Source organism: Nansenia antarctica (genome assembly GCF_963989245.1).
Source record: "Nansenia antarctica genome assembly, chromosome: 2".
Classification (NCBI taxonomy): domain Eukaryota; kingdom Metazoa; phylum Chordata; class Actinopteri; order Argentiniformes; family Microstomatidae; genus Nansenia; species Nansenia antarctica.
In genome coordinates, this window is record NC_137675.1 from 33,918,710 (window position 1) to 33,939,168 (window position 20,459).

Consider the following 20,459-nt stretch of genomic DNA (forward strand, 5'->3'; position numbering starts at 1 on the left):
CATGCTGTTCTGTGAATGAGACGAGCTATTGACTGATGGCTTTCTACTGCCAAATAATATTATTACAGCAAACATGTCGGTAGTTTGGCATCTGTTCTCTGAACAACAAGGAGAGGCTCATTCCGACATTGACTTCTGTTTTCGTTTTCGAGATTTCAAAATAAAAGCGCGAGCTAAGCGTTGTTGAAAATGAATGACACATCGCTAGTCAACTAACACAGCTTGTTTTGTGAGCCTGCTAACAATGTAAAGTAGTGTGTAGTTAACTAGGTAACAATGTAAAGTAGCGTTATAGTTAACTAGGTAACAATGTAAAGTAGTGTTATAGTTAACTAAGTAACAATGTAATGTAGTGTTCTAGTTAACTAGGTAACAATGTAAAGTAGTGTTCTAGTTAACTAGGTAACAATGTAAAGTAGTGTTATAGTTAACTAGGTAACAATGTAAAGTAGTGTTATAGTTAACTAGGTAGCAGTGGGGATTACTCACCCAATCCATGCATTGCAATAGTTTGGCTTGACTAGCGAGTGTGATGTGATTTTCAACAATGTTGAAATGTATTTCCTTTTTTTAAATAAATGAACATTTGAAGAGTCAGAAGTGTTCTCTTTGTTGTGTTAACAATAGTGATGTAAGTTAGATTTGGTGAGATCACTATGGAATATTAAATCATCAATCTTTGCTCACTACATAGCCTTTCTTACCTTCAGGTGTGCATGAACTACAGGTTATCAACTGTGAAATTATATCTGTTCTCATATCGGTTATCATATCGGTTATCGGCGACGAGAAGCGGGTAAACATCGGTTATCGGTATCGGTTGGAAAAAATGCATAACGTGCATCCCTATATGTAACATAATGTGTTTATATATAGGCTATATATAGCAATAGGGATACATAAGATATGTATATGTACAGACAGTTATGAAAATGATAAACTACTGTACTAATCTACTAGTACAGTTGTCTCCCAATCCCTTCAGATTTGTTGGAGCTGAGGGTTTTTTTTCACAGCGGATTTACCCAGGTTCCATGCAATAGTGATAAGATATTATGATATGTGTAGCCTATGTACAGTTATGAATGATACACTGCACAGTATGTACCTATCAAGTTGTGTGGTGCATGCATAGCTACCGCAGCAAAGTAATTGCAGTAGCCTACGTTTGATTATGCCTGTACTCATCAACGAATATTATATAACAAACGGATATTTATAATATTGTATATAATGTATTTTTTGTATATCACTGTAGACCACGGTGCTAGACCACTGGACCACCAGTAATAACCATAGTTTCAGCCCATTCTTGCCTATAGACAGGGGTGCACATAACTGGTGCGCCAGTGCGCATGCGTCGCCAAAATGCATGCTGCGCGGCAGATCAGCCGCATGAACGCGCTCTTGCGCACCAACAGCTGGAAGCGCTGGGAGAGGAATTTACTTCCTCAAAATCCAACTGCTGACTGCTGCATCACTGCAAGCCCCACTAAGTAACTATTTGCCGTCCCCTCAGCCGAAGGCCCGACGAGTAATCCATCACAACAGTCGACCGACGACGACCACGGCGACTCCCCTCACGAAAACATTCGGAAAGTATCGTAACTCGTACTTTCATTCCGCGTATCGCACGGTTGTCTCGCCGCCACGTGAAAATTCAGTCCCGAACGACTCGTCGCTAAAAGGAAAAACAACACCAAGGGACACGTTTCTTTTCTCTGAAGCTTTCAAACGTTCAGACGTTTGGTTTACAGCTTCATTATCGCACCTCGACCCCTGACCCAGGGAACATGGTGGGAATTCTATTAGAAAAGAGAAAAAAAAGACTTTGTTGCACAATCAAAATAATGAGCTATTTAAAGTGATAGCCTACAACATCCTCTACCATGGTTGAAATTGAGGACAGTGATAACAGCAGTCAAGAGAGCAGTGATGATGATGATTAAGCTTGTAGCATAAATAAATGCTTAGGCTGTAACTTTTTGTTGAAAAGTTGATTTCAGTGTTTACAGAACAGAGCAGTGCTTAAAGAGATGTCCGTTTATTTCAGTGTGTTTAAAGAACAGACATTCAGTTAGTGCTTAAAGAGATGTCAGTTGATTTCATTGTGTTTAAAGGAGTGACAGACTTTCATGCTTAAAGAGCAGTCATTTGATTTTGCATTTGTTTCTTTTGTTTTGCACACAATCATTTGTTCGTTCATCTTTATTTATGAATAAATGTCGTTTTGCTAATATAAGTTATCCATGTATCCCTTTTTTATCCATCCTGTGGGACGGGTCGTGCCTCGCGAGCTCGGGGAGCACCAAGCAGCATCCCTAGGTGCTCCTCTGAGCACTGGCCCCAAAAAGTTATGTGCACCCCTGCCTATAGACAACTGTACAATCATTCATATTGAGTTTATTCAAGTAAAGATCAATAATACAGCCCTTCACCTTATTATCAGATGTTCAGTTATGATTAGACCTGTGTCGGCAATGATAATAATACACAACAGGCAACCGGCTGTAGCCTACATAGATATACGCAGATTAATATTTGTAGATTCGTTTTCGAAAACATTAGATTTTGGCAACATTGTAGTAGCCAATTGCAGAGTGTATTAATTATTTTGTTTGTTTGAATCCTCACTGTGTTCATGTTATAATGTGCAGTGAACAAACAATTGTTGGGTGAATAAACTGTCTCTTGCCACGAATCGGAAATTCTCTTGTGTACATCTAATAAAATTATGTCGGCGATCTACTAGAACTGGAGCGGGACGGGCGCGTGCGACTGCAATGTACCATATATATCTCATATACTGTATATCTCGTTCCAGCTAGTCAACTTGTGTTCCAAATACAGATGACTCAATAAGACATATGCACTCTGCGCTGCGGGCTACATTTGATTATGTAATAATAACGAACGGATATTTATAATATTGTATTGTATTTTTTGTATATAATGTTGTTGTATAATGTTTTTTCTGAGTGGGGCAGTCCCACTCATAGTTTTCATTTTATTGGACTGATATAGTGAAGACAGACAGGAAAGTAAGGAGAAGAAGAGTATAAGTCTCGCGCGCCTGTCTCGTTCCAGCGAGGCAACTTTTGACAAATAAACGTGTAGGCTAAGAACTATTTTCTAAAGTGAGTTACAATCACTTGATGTAATGGTTGATGCATGGGGGAGGGTCATCTTATTCTCAATGATCGCTTTTTGATCGTTTCCGATCACCAAACAAAGGATGCCAATTCATCCAACAAGCCCTTCAAACCATCCCCCCACACCTCCCACCAGAAAGGTTGTACTCAGTTGTACTCAACTCTCTCAACTCTCGCAGCAGTAGTAATGAAAGTCATTGCAGTAGCCTACATTTGATTATGTAATCATCAACGAATATTATATAACGAACGGATATTTATAATAGACCTACAGTATATTTTAGTGACCACTCGTTAGCGAGTAGAGTATTCATAATTCACGGCGTTCCAGCCTTGTACAAAGCACTGTTATATGTTTGTGTTTACTCCATCACCCATGCTGCATAGCGGGTGATATGACGTAATATAAGTGGGACAGAGGGGAGTGAATGTTGTTGTTGTCAGTACGCATGCAGAGAGTGAGAATAAAGCGCACATGAGTTTTTCTACCGGCAAAACGACTACATCGTCCTGTTATTGCCGTCACTCCTACATTGGTGACCCTGATTTTCTCTCGAACGTTTTCGGAGATCATTGAACATGACAACGAACGCAGTTTCACTCAAGCTGCCTGAATTTTGGGAACAAAATGCCATAGCATGGTTTGCACAAGCTGAAGCTCAATTCGCCCTCAGGGATGTTACCGTGGATAATACCAAATACTACTACGTGGTAGCAGCTCTTACCAATTCAACTGCAGCGAGAGTGGTGAGTCTTATTGAAAACCCACCGGCACAGCACAAATATGTTACCTTGAAGGCACACCTCATAGATACTTTTTGTCTGTCTGAAATCTGAACGTGCACGCCAGCTCCTCTCTCTCCCTGGGCTCGGTGACACAAAACCCTCTGAACTGATGGACCACATGCTAGCTCTGCTGGGTGACCATCAGCCGTGTTTTCTTTTTAAAGAGCTTTTTCTGCAACAGTTGCCAGACCAGGTTCGTTTTGGCTAATTCTATCAAAACAGACTTTCGTCAGCTAGCCAAGGAAGCAGATATATTTTTCTCAGCTGGGAAGAGGTGTTTTATAGCCACCATGGATGAGTATGGGTTCCAACCACTGTCCATTTCCGCTACTGCTGTGGCCCGCCGAGTGAGGCCGTCGGGGTTGTGCTTTTACCATGCAAAGTTCGGGAACAAAGCTAAGAAGTGCCTGCCACCATGCAACTTCAGTGTGTCGGGAAACGCACTGGCCGCCACTCATTAGCAGCTGTGGGTGCCGTACAGCAAACCTGCAGAATGGCCGTCACTGACTCCCTCTCTGGCCGCCGGTTTCTGTGTGACACGGGGGGCCCAGCTGAGCGTGCTGCCTGTATCGGCAATAGACATTAAAACAGCGAAACGAGGGCCCTCCCTTGAGGCTGCCAATGGCAGTGCAATCGCTACCTTCGGCAAGCGCACTGTGGGTTTATGTTTTGCTGACCAGCGTTTTACCTGGAGTTTTGTGTTGGCTAAAGTGTCTACTCCCCTCTTAGGCGCTGACTTTCTCTGCGCTAACACCCTCCTGGTGGACGTGGGGAACCGCCGACTCGTCAATGCTGAGACGTTCGGCTCCTTGTCATGTGAGCGCAGTGACGCAGCCACAATGAAGCTGTCCAGTGCTGTCTCGCCGGCTGATGAGTTCTCCCCTCTTCTATTGGAGTTCTCAGACATCACAACACCTACCTTCTCGGCCGCTGCCACCAAACACGGCGTAATGCATTACATCTCCACGGAAGGCCCACCCGTCGCCTCGACCCACACAAGCTCACCATCGCGAAAGAGGACTTTGCATCCATGGAAGCACTTGGCATCATTCGCCGTTCTGACAGTCCTTGGGCCTCGCCTCTCCATCTCGTTCCCAAGTCCAACGGAGGCTGGCGTCCGTGCGGTGACTACCGGCGCCTAAATGATGTCACCACACCTGACCGTTATCCCGTTCCACACATTCAAGACTTTTCAGCCCATCTAGCGGGCGCGTCTATTTTTTCTAAAGTGAATTTGGTACGGGGATACCACCAGGTGCCAGTTAGCCCTCAGGATGTCCCCAAGACAGCGGTTATAACACCATTCAGACTGAATTTTGGAGGATGCCGTTTGGCCTCAAGAATGCCGCCCAGACCTTTCAGAGGTTGATGGACGCCATGCTGGGCAACCTGCCTTTTGTGTTTGTCTACCTAGACGATATCCTGGTAGCCAGCACGTCCAAGGCAGAGCACCTATCCCACCTCCGTCTCCTCTTCAGTCGCCTCCGGGAACATGGATTAATCATCAACCCAGCAAAGTGCCAGTTTGGACTGCCTGCCATGGATTTCCTCGGCCACCACATCACTACTGCTGGGGCGGTCCCGCTGCCATCAAAGGTGGACGCTGTGCTGCAGCTCCCACGCCCTACCAGCATTAGAGCTTTACAGGAGTTCCTGGGGATGGTGAATTTCTACCATCGATTCATCCCTCAGGCTGCCCACCTAATGCGCCCCCTGTATGGGGCTCTCAAGGACAAGACCCCTAAGCACATCATCGCATGGTCCGACGAAATGTCAAAGGCATTCTCAGACACTAAGGAAGCCCGCGAGCGAGCGCGACCATGCTGACTCACCCCGTGCCTGAGGCTTCCGTGGCCTTGACAACTGATGCCTCAGATTATGCCGTTGGAGCCGTTTACGAACAGCTGGTCAAGGGGGTTTGGCAACCCTTGGCATTTTTCAGCCGACAACTCCCCCCTAGTGAGCAAAAATACAACACCTTTGACCGAGAGCTCCTCGCCCTGTACTTGGCAGTCAGGCACTTCCGTTTCCTGCTGGAGGCTCGTCCATTCACAGTTTTTGTGGACCACAAACCATTGATTTTTGCCATGGCTAAGGTGTCGGAGCCGTGGTCTGCCAGGCAGCACTGTCATCTGGCTTATATCTCCGAGTTCACTACAGACATTCGGCATGTGGCGGGGAAGGACAACCCTGTACCTGACTGCGTCTCTCGTGCCACTATCGGGGCATTCCACCTCGGCATCGACTACGCCCGTATGGCTGCGGATCAGGTTTCGGACCCAGACATCCAGGCATGCAGGACTAAAGTTTCTGGCCTCCAGTTGGCGGACATCCCCTTCAGTGACGACGGCACAACGCTGCTTTGTGACGTGTCCATGGAGCAGCCGCGCCCAGTGGTTCCACATGCATGGAGACGGCAAGTTTTCGAGGCCATACATGGCCTCTCACACCCAGGCAGGAAACCTTCGCAGCGCCTGATTGCGGCGAAATTCGTCTGGCCCACGATGAAGGTTGACATTGGGTGGGTCAGGACCTGCGTGCCATGCCAACGTGCAAACGTCCATCGTCATGTTAAGGCCCCGCTGGAGCGGTTCACGGTCCCTGAAAGACACTTCGACCACGTCAACATAGATCTGGTGGGTCCCCTTCCCGCCTCCAGGGGGTACACTCACCTTCTGACGATGATGGACAGGACCACCCGTTGGCCAGAGGCCGTCCCACTGACTGAGACTACCACAGCTGAGGTGGCCCGCGCATTCATCGGCACCTGGGTCGCCCGGTTTGGGGTCCCCTCAGACCTTTCCTCTGATCAGGGGGCCCAGTTCACTTCTGGCTTATGGACTTCCATTACTCAGCAGCTGGGTGTCTCCCTCCACCGCACTACGGCTTATCACCCACAGGCCAAAGGCCAAACGTGTGAACGTTTTCACCGGTCCATGAAGGCTGCTCTTAAAGCCGATCTCCGGGGCGACGGCTGGGTCGACAGGCTTCCTTGGGTGATGCTGGGACTCCGTACTGCACCTAAGGAGGACCTTCTTTCGTCATCTGCTGAGCTGGTGTACGGCCAACCCCTCCGGGTTCCGGGGGATTTCCTCCCTTGTGCTACGGTCCCGTGGTCAGCACCGGAACAGCGAAGTACTCTGCTGGACAAGGCCAAGTCCTTCCGGCCGATCCCTACCTCATGCCACGGCGTTCCCAAGGTACGTGTCCCGCCTGATCTGAAGGCAGTGGGGTATGTCTTTATCCGCCAAGACGCCCATCGATGCCCCCTGCAGACGCCCTATGATGGTCCCTACCGGGTCGTGGAGACAGGCGACAAATCCTTTATTATCGACTTGGGGGGTAGTAAGGAACACATCTCGGTGGATCGCCTTAAGCCAGCTCATCTGGACTTGGACCGTCCCGTCGAGGTGGCCCACCCGCCCCGCCGCGGTCGCCTCCCTGTTAAAACAGTCCCGACTAGGGCTGGGCAAACGATCAACATTTCTTTTTCGATAATCGCAAGAATTAACGATCAATTATCGATTAATTGATGAGCTTTTTTTTCATTAATTAAAAAAATAAATAAAAAATAAAATAAAAAAATAGGGCAGAAATAACAAGCATGTTTTCCTTGGGGAAAACTTTATTTGTGTTGCTATTGCACACATTCATTCATTCACATTCAAACTAGACACTACAGTCAGATAACAATAGGGATGCTCCGATTTATCGGCCACCGATTTAAATCGGCCGATTTCACTCCAAATGACTCGATCGGTGATCGGCAAAAATGGCCGATCTCAAAAAACGATCTTTTTTTTTTTTTTTTTTTTCCTGGGGAAGACCGATAACTGAACAGAAAACATAGGAGGACGTAACAGTATGTAAAGGCCATGAAGGCCACGTTTATGATGTCTTTTATACAGCCATATCGACTGACTTGGGCTTCAGGCCCTAACTGGGTGATAGGCCAGACCTTTACTATGCCATAAAAATGGGTCTGCGTTTGCTTGGTGCCTAATGGATCAAAACTTTTTTCTAAAAAGCAAAAAATATGTAGGCTATCCAGTCAGTAGGCCTACAGTTATGTATTGTTTTAAAAATCGGTATCGGTATCGGTATCGGTTGATCTTGAGGAAAAAAATCGGTGATCGGTATCGGCCCCAAAAATCCAGATCGGAGCATCCCTAGATAACAATCCTCTTAAACAAGGCAGTGAGTAGCCTAAATTGTTTAACTTAAAAACACATTTTACGTTATAAATAAAAATATAGAAAATAAGTAACTCACCATAGGAGCAGTACAAAAACAGTTACTCACAAATAGGACGATGACTGAAAACGTTAGTGTCCTTAAAAAAAAAAAAAAAAAAAATTTGATTAATGATTATCGAGCAAAATGTTTTGTGATCGACAAAGATCCTTATCGATCAATTATCGATCGTCGATCATTGATGCCCACCCCTAGTCCCGACCCTAGCTCCTGCAGACCCCCTGCCCTGCCGCCCGAGGCCTGCCAAACGTCCGCCTGTTGTCTTTCCCCTGCCTCGGTCTCCTGTGCCTGCTCAGGGGTGCCGGAGTCGCTTTGGGCGAGTTATCAGAGTCCCTGACCGTTTTTGGGGGCTGGTTCTTGTGAATTCAAGTGGGACGGTTCTTGTGAATATAAGTGGGACAGAGGGGAGTGAATGTTGTTGTTGTCAGTACGCATGCAGAGAGTGAGAATAAAGCGCACATGAGTTTTTCTACCGGCAAAACGACTACATCGTCCTGTTATTGCAGTCACTCCTACAATATAATGTATTATTGTTTTTTCTGAGCAGTCCCACTCAGAAATTTTCATTTTATTGGACAGATCTAGTGAAGTCGATCAGTCCTGTGAAATGACATGCGTTGTGCATTGAATGACACTATTTAAAGCGCTGTCAATTTTCAAATAATGCAATAGGATATATATATATGAATTTACAGAAACACATCATCATGAATGGAAACACGCAAGAGCGTGTATTTGACAAATAAAGTCGTAAATACACACCATCCAGGCAGGAGAGAGAGAGTTGGGCGCAGCCAAGCGGGTTTCAAACACGGCTCTCCCGCTTACTAAGCTTACAGCAGTCGCGCAGACTATCACTGTGAAGCTCATAATTATGATAACACAATAATGCAATATTTATTACTATTCTTTTTTAATAATGATAATCAACTTTCATTCATTAGTAAAGCTCCCGCAGTCACAATCAATCTCCTTTCCATATATATCATTTAATTTGTTCCATAGTTCGTTTTCAGCTGACTCAAGCTTCATATCAGATTGTGCTAATCATTTCCCCGCTTCTCTGCTTCTCTGCTCATAGGAACTTTATGCATTTTTAGAGGTAGCCTAGTGATCTTGTCATTTTCTCTTCTTGTGTGACATCGACATCCAGCAATCTTTGTGCGTCAATACACACTCCCCCATTGTGAAGAGTGGTCGTGTGATTCGACACCTCGTCGCGCTAAAAGTATGTGAAAAAAACGTCGCGCTCGTAGTGTTAAGGATGTGCCTCAATGGGTTAATTTGCCTCCATCTAGTTTGATATTTCTGTGGCCTGGGGTGGTCCAGTGTTCTAGCACCATGGCCTGGGGTGGTCTAGTGGTCTAGCACCAAGGCCTGGCGTGGTCCTGTGGTCTAGCACCCAGGCCTGGGGGGGTCTAGCACCAAGGCCTGGGGTGGTCCAGTGGTCTAGCACCATGGCCTGGGGTGGTCTAGTGGTCTAGCACCATGGCCTGGGGTGGTCTAGTGGTCTAGCACCATGGCCTGGGGTGGTCTAGTGGTCTAGCACCATGGCCTGGGGTGGTCTAGTACCATGGCCTAGGGTGGTCCAGTGGTCTAGCACCATGGCCTGGGGTGGTCCAGTGGTCGAGCACCAAGACGTGGGGTGGTCCAGTGGTCTAGCACCATGGCCTGGGCTAGTCTAGTGGTCTAGCACCAAGGCCCGGGGTGGTCCAGTGGTCTAGCACCAAGGCCCGGCGTGGTCCAGTGGGGGTGGTCCGGTGGTCTAGCACCAAGGCCCGGGGTGGTCTAATGGTCTAGCACCAAGGCCTGGGGTGGTCCAGTGGTCTAGCACCAAGGCCTGGCGTGGTCCAGTGGTCTAGCACCAAGGCCTGGCGTGGTCCAGTGGTCTAGCACCAAGGCCTGGGGTGGTCCAGTGGTCTAGCACCAAGGCCTGGCGTGGTCCAGTGGTCTAGCACCAAGGCCTGGCGTGGTCCAGTGGTCTAGCACCAAGGCCTGGGGTGGTCCGGTGGTCTAGCACCAAGGCCCACAGTTCGTTTCCCGGCCCATGCCCTGCTGACATGCCCTCTCCTCCTTAGTTTCCTGACTTTCTCCACTATCTCTATCCAATATAACTGAAAAATATCAGGTACCTAACCCCCCGTCCCCCCCCCCCAAAAAAAAAGAATTGTTGATATTTAACCAAAGTTTGATATTTCAAAGGAAATGTGTGTTACTGTTTATACAGCCTATGCTGCGGAATGAAGACGTTTAGGCCTGGAACAATATCTGGGGAGGTATTTGATGTTATTTGCAGGTTACACGTAGACTAGCTGGAGAGGACGATGAAAGCATTCTCTCTGTGGTAAACAGTAAAAAGAAAGGGCCTAATTTGTGTGTGTGTGTGTATTAAGACGAGGCAATGCATGGAAAGTAGGGTAGAGTGTCGTGTTTGAAGCTGTGCCATCATGCCATAAAGCAATAATCGTTCCTGGGCACTGTTGGGGTTTTGTCTGATGTGTGTGTGTGTGTGTGTGTGTGTGTGTGTGTGGGTGTGTGTGTGTGTGGGTGTGTGTGGGTGGGTGGGTGGGTGGGTGGGTGGGTGGGCTGCACGATTAATCGATTTTAAATCGAAATCGCGATTTGAGATGGTGCGATTAGCAAATCGCAAAGCCTGCGATTTGGGATGCATTATACAGCGCCTCGGATTCAACGTCAATGAACGCACACACCCAAGAACAACACTGCACGTGAAACGCCCAGGTGTGAATCTGTGAAGACGTTTCAGTAGCTAGCAACATTCATGGTGTGGATAAATGGCTTCAGCAGAGCCAGAAGCAACGATTGTCCCGAAGAAAAACAGCACTTCTGTTGTAAGTATTTCGGGTTTAGGACGACAGATGTGCAACAAAAGCAGGTGTTGCGCACGACCTGTCGTGGAACAATCGCTCCATCCAGAGGCAACACCACAAACCTGTATCAGTACTTGAAAAAGTACCACGGGCAGCTCTATGACGAGTGTACGGTCAGAAACAGAGAGTTAAGTGAAAGTCCCGTAGCCCAGTGTAACGTTAAGCAAACTAGAGTTTTAGAGTCGTTTGCGGCTGTTACGCCGTATGAAAAGGGCTCACTAAGGCACTGTGAAATAACCAATTCCATCACGCATTACCTTGCTAAAGACATGGTGTCTATTAACACTGTGAGCAACGAAGAGTTTAAAAAACTAATTCAAACGCTGGATAAAAGATAATGTGATTCCATCCCGCACGTACGGAGCTGAAAAATGTGGAGTACTATGCAACAACAACCGATCTGCGGTCGAGCCGTGCACTTACATACATTACGACGAGTTGAAGAGCTTTATCTATTTCAATGTTTACAGAAAGGACCTATTCTTTTTTACTGGACATTTTTATTATCACTTTATTTAACTTGATTGCAGTATGTGCAATATTTAGATGCTGCTCCTGAGCCATAATTAAATAACCTTGTTTGTAGAAAGGTCCTATTTTATTTTCATATTGGAATTGTCCAATTTTTCAATTATTCATTGTTTTTGACACTTGAGAGAAACAAAATGGCAGCTGTTTAAAAAACCCATACATAAATATGTTTTTCCAATTCATATCTTTTAAGTTCTCATCCTTGCATTAGAACAGTTTGATGGCATTAGAGCAGTTAACAGTTTGATGGTATCATGTGGTAGGCTAATGCTCTCTGAAATTAGCCCATGATAGAAGGTGATAGACAGATTCATCCAATCACCTGCCAAGTATTTTTTGAAAGTACCTGCCCTTTTCCAAACAGCTTCCAATTAAGCTTTCCTAGATGGTTGTGTGAAACAAACCACCTGAGTCAGGTTAGTAATAGAGATGCTCCGATCTGATCGGCGCCGATCGATATCGGCCGATATGCCCTTGATCGGTTTTGATCGGAGTTCTCAAAACGGCCGATCAAACACGGCCGATCAGTTTACATAGAGAAATGGCGTCGCCAGTCTGGCAATATTACACAGTGTCGGAAAGACACAACAAATATGCAGTTTGTAATGTCTGCTCAAAATAAATACCTCGCGGAGGAACGCACGCAAGGTCTTTCAATACCACGAATATCATACGGCATTTGAAGGCTTGTCACACCAAGGAATTTAACGAGTTTGATAAATTGGCGAGCGCTAAGGCCAGAGAGAAAGAGTCGTCGAAAGAACGTTCGACGCCACTCACTCAGCTAACTGTTACAGAGACATTGAAACGACAGCAACCATACGGCAATGACAACAAGAAACGAAAGGAAATAAATGCGAAAGTAATGGAATTCATATGCCTTGATCAGCAGCCCCTGTCTGTTGTGGAAGACGCCGGGTTCAAACGCCTTGTTTCCTGCCTGGATCCACGCTATACGCTGCCGGGGCGAAAATATTTCACTGATGTTTGCCTGCCGGAATTATATCAAACTGTCTACACGTACATCGGGAGCCTAGTGAAGGACAACATTGCGTCAATCAGCTTCACGACTGACATTTGGAGTTCGAGGGTCAGTCCTGTGTCTATGCTGAGCCTGACTGCGCAGTTTATCTCCTCCTAAATATGACTTGAAACTGACTGACTTGAAACAGTATTTTATATTTGGCTATAGCCTGTTTATGTTGCAGTTTAGTTTGGGTATGTTTATTGTTCCTCAGGAAAGCTACAGTATAAGCTCCAAGTTCTCTAAGAGCCCCTAGTTCCTCTCATTCGAGTGGAATGTTGCACATTTGATGTGACAGTGTACATTTTATTTATTATGATTTTTATTTTCACATTTTATTTGTTTTTCCTGAAGTAAGCTACAGGTGGTTGTGAATTCAATAAAACAGATGGTTGTCAATTCATGATACTTTCTCATCTCCTAATTTAATTTGAATACTTAATATACAATCTCAATGGTGTTAAGAATAATTAAAAACATAAATAATGCTACACAATAAATAGAATGCTTCAATTGCCATTTTCGACGCGGTGATATCGGATCGGCAGATCACTGATTCCAGTGATCGGTGATCAGTGATCGGCACCAAAAACCCTGATCGGAGCATCTCTAGTTAGCAATGCTCCATCACATGTTTTAATCTGAAGCTTGATTTTAAAGCAACCCAACTTTAAAGCAACCCAATGTAAGTTTAGTTCTTTCACTCGTAGCTCGGGCTGTGGGGGTGCTAGAGGAGGGAGCCTCTAAGTCCCCTGAAGACGTACAAACAAACTGCACGTTGATACGACCTAACTAGCCGGAGATATGGCCACACTTTACAAAAACTTCCTTTGGGTCGCTTAAAAAAAAAAACATATCTGTCCAAATAATCGCAATTAGATTTTTTTCCCCCAAATCGTGCAGCCCTAGTGGGTGGGTGTGTTTTTATCTGTTCTTCTGGTTTTTTTCTGTTTTGAGTGCGAGTGTGAGTGTGTGAAAGAGAGAGAGAGTAAGGGGTTCAAACTAGGGCTGTGACTTTAACGCGTTAATTTCGATGAATTAATTACAGAAAAAAGAACGTAACTTCACTTTTTTAACGCATTTTAATCTTTTCTTTTTTTTGTGTGTGTATTTGGCCAGCCGTGCCACTTCGGTCCCTTGTGAGAGACTTTTCTCCCTTGCAGACAACATAGTGCAAAAATTAGGTTAGGTACATTGTGTGATCTGTTGGTCTGTGTCGCTAAAATAAACAGGATTTTCCTGCTTTAAACGTATGTACAGTGGGGAGAACAAGTATTTGATACACTGCTGATTTTGCACGTTTTCCCACTTAGAAAGAATGTAGAGGTCTGTAATTTTTATCATAGGTACACTTCAACTGTGAGAGACAGAATCTATTTTTTTTTTCCAGAAAATCAAATTGTATGATTTTAAAGTAATTAATTTACATTTTATTGCATGAAATAAGTATTTGATACATCAGAAAAACAGAACTTAGTATTTGGTAAAGAAACCTTTGTTTGCAATTACAGAGATCAGACGTTTCCTGTAGTTCTTGACCAGGTTTGCACACACTGCAGTAGGGATTTGGGCCCACTCCTCCATACAGATCTTCTCCAGATCCTTCAGGTTTCGGGGCTGTCGCTGGGCAACACGGACTTTCAGCTCCCTCCAAAGATTTTCTATTGGGTTCAGGTCTGGAGACTGGCTAGGCCACTCCAGGACCTTGAGATGCTTCTTACGGAGCCACTCCTTAGTTGCCCTGGCTGTGTGTTTCGGGTCGTTGTCATGCTGGAAGACCCAGCCACGACCCATCTTCAATGCTCTTACTGAGGGATACTTGGCCCCATCCATCTTGGCCCCATCCATCCTCCCCTCAATACGGTGCATTCGTCCTGTCCCCTTTGCAGAAAAGCATCCCCAAAGAATGATGTTTCCACCTCCATGCTTCACGGTTGGGATGGTGTTCTTGGGGTTGTACTCATCCTTCTTCTTCCTCCAAACACGGCGAGTGGAGTTTATGCCAAAAAGCTCTATTTTGGTCTCATCAGACCACATGACCTTCTCCCATTCCTCCTCTGGATCATCCAGATGATCATTGGCAAACCTCAGACGGGCCTGGACATGCGCTGGCTTGAGCAGGGGGACCTTGCGTGCGCTACAGGATTTTAATCCCTGACGGCGTAGTGTGTTACTGATAGTTTTCTTTGAGACTGTGGTCCCAGCTCTCTTCAGGTCATTGACCAGGTCCTGCCGTGTAGTTCTGGGCTGATCCCTCACCTTTCTTATGATCATTGATGCCCCACGAGGTGAGATCTTGCATGGAGCCCCAGACCGAGGGAGATTGACCGTCATCTTAAATTTCTTCAATTTTCTAATAATTGCGCCAACAGTTGTTGCCTTCTCACCAAGCTGCTTCCCTATTGTCCTGTAGCCCATCCCAGCCTTGTGCAGGTCTACAATTTTGTCCCTGATGTCCTTAGAAAGCTCTTTGGTCTTGCCCATTGTGGAGAGGTTGGGGTCTGATTGATTGAGTGTGTGGAGAGGTGTCTTTTATAAAGGTAACGAGTTCAAACAAGTGCAGTTAATACAGGTAATGAGTGGAGAATAGGAGGGCTTCTTAAAGAAAAACTAACAGGTCTGTGAGAGCCGGAATTATTACTGGTTGGTAGGTGATCAAATACTTATTTCATACAATAAAATGCAAATTAATTATTTAAAAGTCATACAATGTGATTTTCTGGATTTTTGTTTTAGATTCCGTCTCTCACAGTTGAAGTGTACCTATGATAAAAATTACAGACCTCTACATTCTTTCTAAGTGGGAAAACCTGCAAAATCAGCAGTGTATCAAATACTTGTTCTCCCCACTGTATGTCTATTCATTAATTCACTCGTAAACCAAGTCCATTTGAATTGAAAACTGTTGCTTCTCGTGTCAAATATTGATATGCAAAAAATTTTAAATTGTGTTTTAATCCCGCCCCACCTCTAGTTTAAATTAAATTGGAATACTACAAACGTTAAGAAGAAAAGAATCCCTGATCGAAACATGACTCACAAGCTCTTCAGTCTGAGACGACAGGTCTGCTCTGCTCTGGAGACGACAGGTCTGCTCTGCTCTGAAGAAGACTGGTCTGCTGTAGACAGGTCTCTGAAGAAGACAGGTCTGCTGTAGACAGGTCTCTGAAGAAGACAGGTCTGCTGTAGACAGGTCTCTGAAGAAGACAGGTCTGAAGAAGACAGGTCTGCTGTAGACAGGTCTCTGAAGAAGTGAGAGGAAACATCACCATGCAGAGAAGAGAAGAGAGGAAACATCACCATGCAGAGAAGAGAAGAGAGGAAACATCACCATGCAGACAACAGAAGAAACATCACCATGCAGAGAAGAGAAGAAACATCACCATGTAGAGAAGAAAGGAAACATCACCATGCAGAGAAGAGAAGAAACATCACCATGCAGAGAAGAGAAGAAACATCACCATGCAGAGAAGAGAAGAAACATCACCATGCAGAGAAGAGAAGAAACATCACCATGCAGAGAAGAGAAGAAAAGAAACATCACCATGCAGAGAAGAGAAGAGAGGAAACATCACCATGCAGAGAAGAGAAGAGAGGAAACATCACCATGCAGAGAAGAGAAGAGAGGAAACATCACCATGCAGAGAAGAGAGGAAACATCACCATGCAGAGAAGAGAAGAAACCATCACCATGCAGAGAAGAGAAGAAACATCACCATGCAGAGAAGAGAAGAAACATCACCATGCAGAGAAGAGAAGAAACATCACCATGCAGAGAAGAGAAGAGAGGAGAAACATCACCATGCAGAGAAGAGAAGAAACATCACCTTGCAGAGAAGAGAAGAGAGGAAACATCACCACGCAGAGAAGAGAAGAGAGGAAACATCACCATGCAGACAACAGAAGAAACATCACCATGCAGAGAAGAGAAGAGAGGAAACATCACCATGCAGAGAAGAGAAGAGAAGAGAGGAGAAACATCACCATGCAGAGAAGAGAAGAAACATCACCTTGCAGAGAAGAGAAGAGAGGAAACATCACCATGCAGAGAAGAGAGGAAACATCACCATGCAGAGAAGAGAAGAGAGGAGAAACATCACCATGCAGAGAAGAGAGGAAACATCACCATGCAGAGAAGAGAAGAGAGGAAACATCACCATGCAGAGAAGAGAAGAGAAGAAACATCACCATGCAGAGAAGAGAAGAAACATCACCATGCAGAGAAGAGCGCATGTGGCCCTTTTTTATTGTTGTTAACAAACCTGACATGCATTAGTTTTTGTGCCTGGGTTAATAATAATAATAATAATAACTTTTATTTGTATAGCGCTTTTCCTGCAAACGTTGCAGCTCAAAGTGCTCCAATCATTATATAATTTAATTATTTTGTAATTTAAAGGCAATATTAAAAAGATGGGTTTTTAGTCTTGACTTGAACATATTTGCTGAGGTTGCATCCCTAATGTAAACTGGCAGTGCATTCAACAATTTGGGTGCATAAAATGAGAATGCAGACTCACCAAAATCTCTTCTTTTGTACATGTGGTACACAGAGAAAACCAGCGTCAGAAGACCTGAGAGCTCTATTGGGCTGATATGCTAGCAAAAGGTCTTTCAGATATTCTGGTGCTGTGCCAGTGAGTTTTATAAACAAGCAGAAGGATCTTGAAATCTATTCTGATGATGACATCATATGACAAGGAAGCAGCCCGACAGTATATAGACTGACTTATATAGACTGACTTATATAGACTGACTTATACAGACTGACTTATCCAGACTGACTTATCCAGACTGACTTATATAGACTGACTTATATAGACTGACTCATACAGACTGACTATATAGACTGACTTATATAGATGACTTATACAGACTGACTTATACAGACTTACTTATACTGACTGACTTATAAAGCGCTACAATGGTCTCTCATTCACACATTGACACACCAATGGCGGGAAGCTACCATGCAAGGCGACGGCCCGCTCATTGAGAGCAATTTGGGGTGCAGTGTCTTGCCCAAGGCCACCTCGACACCTCGTGGCTAGCCGGGGTTCGAACCGCCGAACTGCCGACCTTGCGATCATTAGACGCCGGTTCTACCTCCTGCTCCACAGCCGCCCCACATAGGGCTTACACACCGGCAGTTCCGAACGCCGGTTCGCGTTCGCGTTCGGAAACCTCCGAACGTTGGCGCTGTCTGGCGAACGAGCCCGCGTTCATACCAGTGTATCGTTTACCAGACAGCGCCAACGTTCGGAGGTTTCCGAACGCGAACCGGCGTTCGGAACTGCCGGTGTGAAAGCCCTCACAGTGAGGCCAAAGCCTGCAGCAACTGAAGCCCCATACCAGACCACACTGAGCGTGCAACGCCATGCAATATCTTCAGAAATAATAGCCGTTCTTAAATGGTAAATGGTAAACGGACTGACTTATATAGCGCCTTATTCCAAAGCGCTTTACAACGGCCTCTCATTCACCCATTCACACACACATTCACACACCAATGGCGGCCAAGCTACCATGCAAGGCGCCGGCCCGCTCATTGGGAGCAATATTAGCTGAAACGGTCAAAATTGTCCTGACTTAACGATTAGAAAATGTTTTAATTTCTGTATATGTGGGTCTCTTGCTTTGTTTGAGTGTGTTTTCAGTTATGGTGTGTGTGTGTGTTCCTCAGATGCGCATTGCCCTGCAGATGGAGGATGGTTCCAGACTCCAGGGCTCTTTCTCCAGTGGACAGACACTGTGGGAACTGCTCACAAACTTTCCCCAGACCAGGTGTGTGTGTGTGTGTGTGTGTGCATTCCTGCCTCCTGTTGTGGCGTTGGCCTGGCCTCTGAGGGGTTGTTAGTGTGGCTGAATACTGTATGATCATCAAAGCAGCGTACACCAGCGCTGTGCCAGCTCCCAACCTCTCAATCTCTCCACCTCCTCCCAACCTCTCCATATCTCCACCTCCTCCCAACCTCTCCATCTCTCCACCTCCCCCTTCCCCACTCTTCTCCTCACCTCTCTTCTCCTCCCCTCTCTTCTTCTCCTCACCTCTCTTCTCCTCCCATCTCTTCTCCTCCTCTCTTCTTCTCCTCACCTCTCCTCCTCTTCTCCTCACCTCTCTTCTCCTCCCATCTCTTCTCCTCCCCTCTCTTCTCCTCCTCTCTTCTTCTCCTCACCTCTCTTCTCCTCCCCTCTCTTCTCCTCCTCTCTTCTTCTCCTCCCCTCTCTTCTCCTCCTCTCTTCTTCTCCTCACCTCTCTTCTCCTCTCTTCCTCTCCTCTTCTCCTCACCTCTCTTCTCCTCCCCTCTCTTCTCCTCCCCTCTCTTCTCCTCCCCTCTCTTCTCCTCCCCTCTCTTCTCACCTCTCTTCTCCCCCCCTCTCTTCTCCCCCCCTCTCCTCACCTCTCTTCTCCTCCCCTCTCTTCTCCTCCCCTCTCTTCTCCTCACCTCTCTTCTCTTCTCCTCCCCTCTCTTCTCCTCACCTGTCTTCTCCTCTCCTCCCCTCTCTTCTCTTCTCCTCCCCTCTCTTCTCCTCCTCTCTTCTTCTCCTCACCTCTCTTCTCCTCTCTTCCTCTCCTCTCCTCTTCTCCTCACCTCTCTTCTCCTCCCATCTCTTCTCCTCCCCTCTCTTCTCCTCCTCTCTTCTTCTCCTCCCCTCTCTTCTCCTCTCTTCCTCTCCTCTTCTCCTCACCTCTCTTCTCCTCACCTCTCTTCTCCTCCCCTCTCTTCTCCTCCCCTCTCTTCTCCTCCCCTCTCTTCTCCTCACCTCTCTTCTCCCCCCCTCTCTTCTCCCCCCCTCTCCTCACCTCTCTTCTCCTCCCCTCTCTTCTCCTCTCCTCACCTCCCAACCTCTCCATATCTCCACCTCCTCCCAACCTCTCCATCTCTCCACCTCCTCCCTTCCCCACTCTTCTCCTCACCTCTCTTCTCCTCTCTTCCTCTCCTCTTCTCCTCACCTCTCTTCTCCTCCCATCTCTTCTCCTCTCCTCTCTTCTCCTCCTCTCTTCTTCTCCTCACCTCTCTTCTCCTCCCCTCTCTTCTCCTCACCTCTCTTCTCCTCCCCTCTCTTCTCCTCACCTCTCTTCTCCTCACCTGTCTTCTCCTCACCTCTCCTCACCTCTCCTCCCCTCTCTTCTCCTCACCTCTCTTCTCCTCACCTGTCTTCTCCTCACCTCTCCTCACCTCTCCTCCCCTCTCTTCTCCTCACCTCTCCTCACCTCTCTTCTCCTCTCCTCTCCTCCCCTCTCTTCTCCTCCCCTCTCTTCTCCTCCCCTCTCTTCTCCTCCCCTCTCTTCTCCTCCCCTCTCTTCTCCTCTCCTCTTTTCTCCTCCCCTCTCTTCTCCTCACCTCTCTTCTCCTCACCTGTCTTCTCCTCACCTCTCTTCTCCTCTCCACTCTTCTCCTCCCCTCTCTTCTCTTCTCCTCCCCTCTCTTCTCCTCCCCTCTCTTCTCTCCTCTCTTCTCCTCCCCTCTCTTCTCCTCCCCTCTCTTCTCCTCCCCTCTCTTCTCCTCTCCTCTCTTCTCCTCCCCTCTCTTCTCCTCCCCTCTCTTCTCTTCTCCTCCCCTCTCTTCTCCTCTCCTCTCTTCTCCTCCCCTCTCTTCTCCTCCCCTCTCTTCTCCTCTCCTCTCTTCTCCTCCCCTCTCTTCTCCTCCCCTCTCTTCTCTTCTCCTCCCCTCTCTTCTCCTCCCCTCTCTTCTCCTCCCCTCTCTTCTCCTCACCTCTCTTCTCCTCACCTCTCTTCTCCTCCCCTCTCTTCTCCTCTCCTCTCTTCTCCTCACCTCTCTTCTCCTCACCTCTCTTCTCCTCACCTCTCTTCTCTTC

The 20,459-nt window shown here is 46.5% G+C and overlaps 1 protein-coding gene across 3 annotated transcripts in view; it reads left to right on the plus strand.

Moving 5' to 3' along the window:
* The window catches only part of aspscr1 (ASPSCR1 tether for SLC2A4, UBX domain containing), a gene marked incomplete at its 5' end in the record, with an annotated part of 95,243 nt that overhangs the window by 22,458 nt on the left and 52,326 nt on the right, over positions 1 to 20,459 (plus strand). For all 3 annotated transcript variants that reach the window (XR_013937285.1, XM_080524128.1, XM_080524129.1), the window contains one exon: positions 18,322 to 18,422. Coding sequence is in view for 2 of the 3 variants with exons in the window: in XM_080524128.1 (XP_080380254.1) it covers positions 18,322 to 18,422 (101 nt within the window). The remainder of the gene's footprint in view (positions 1 to 18,321; positions 18,423 to 20,459) is intronic.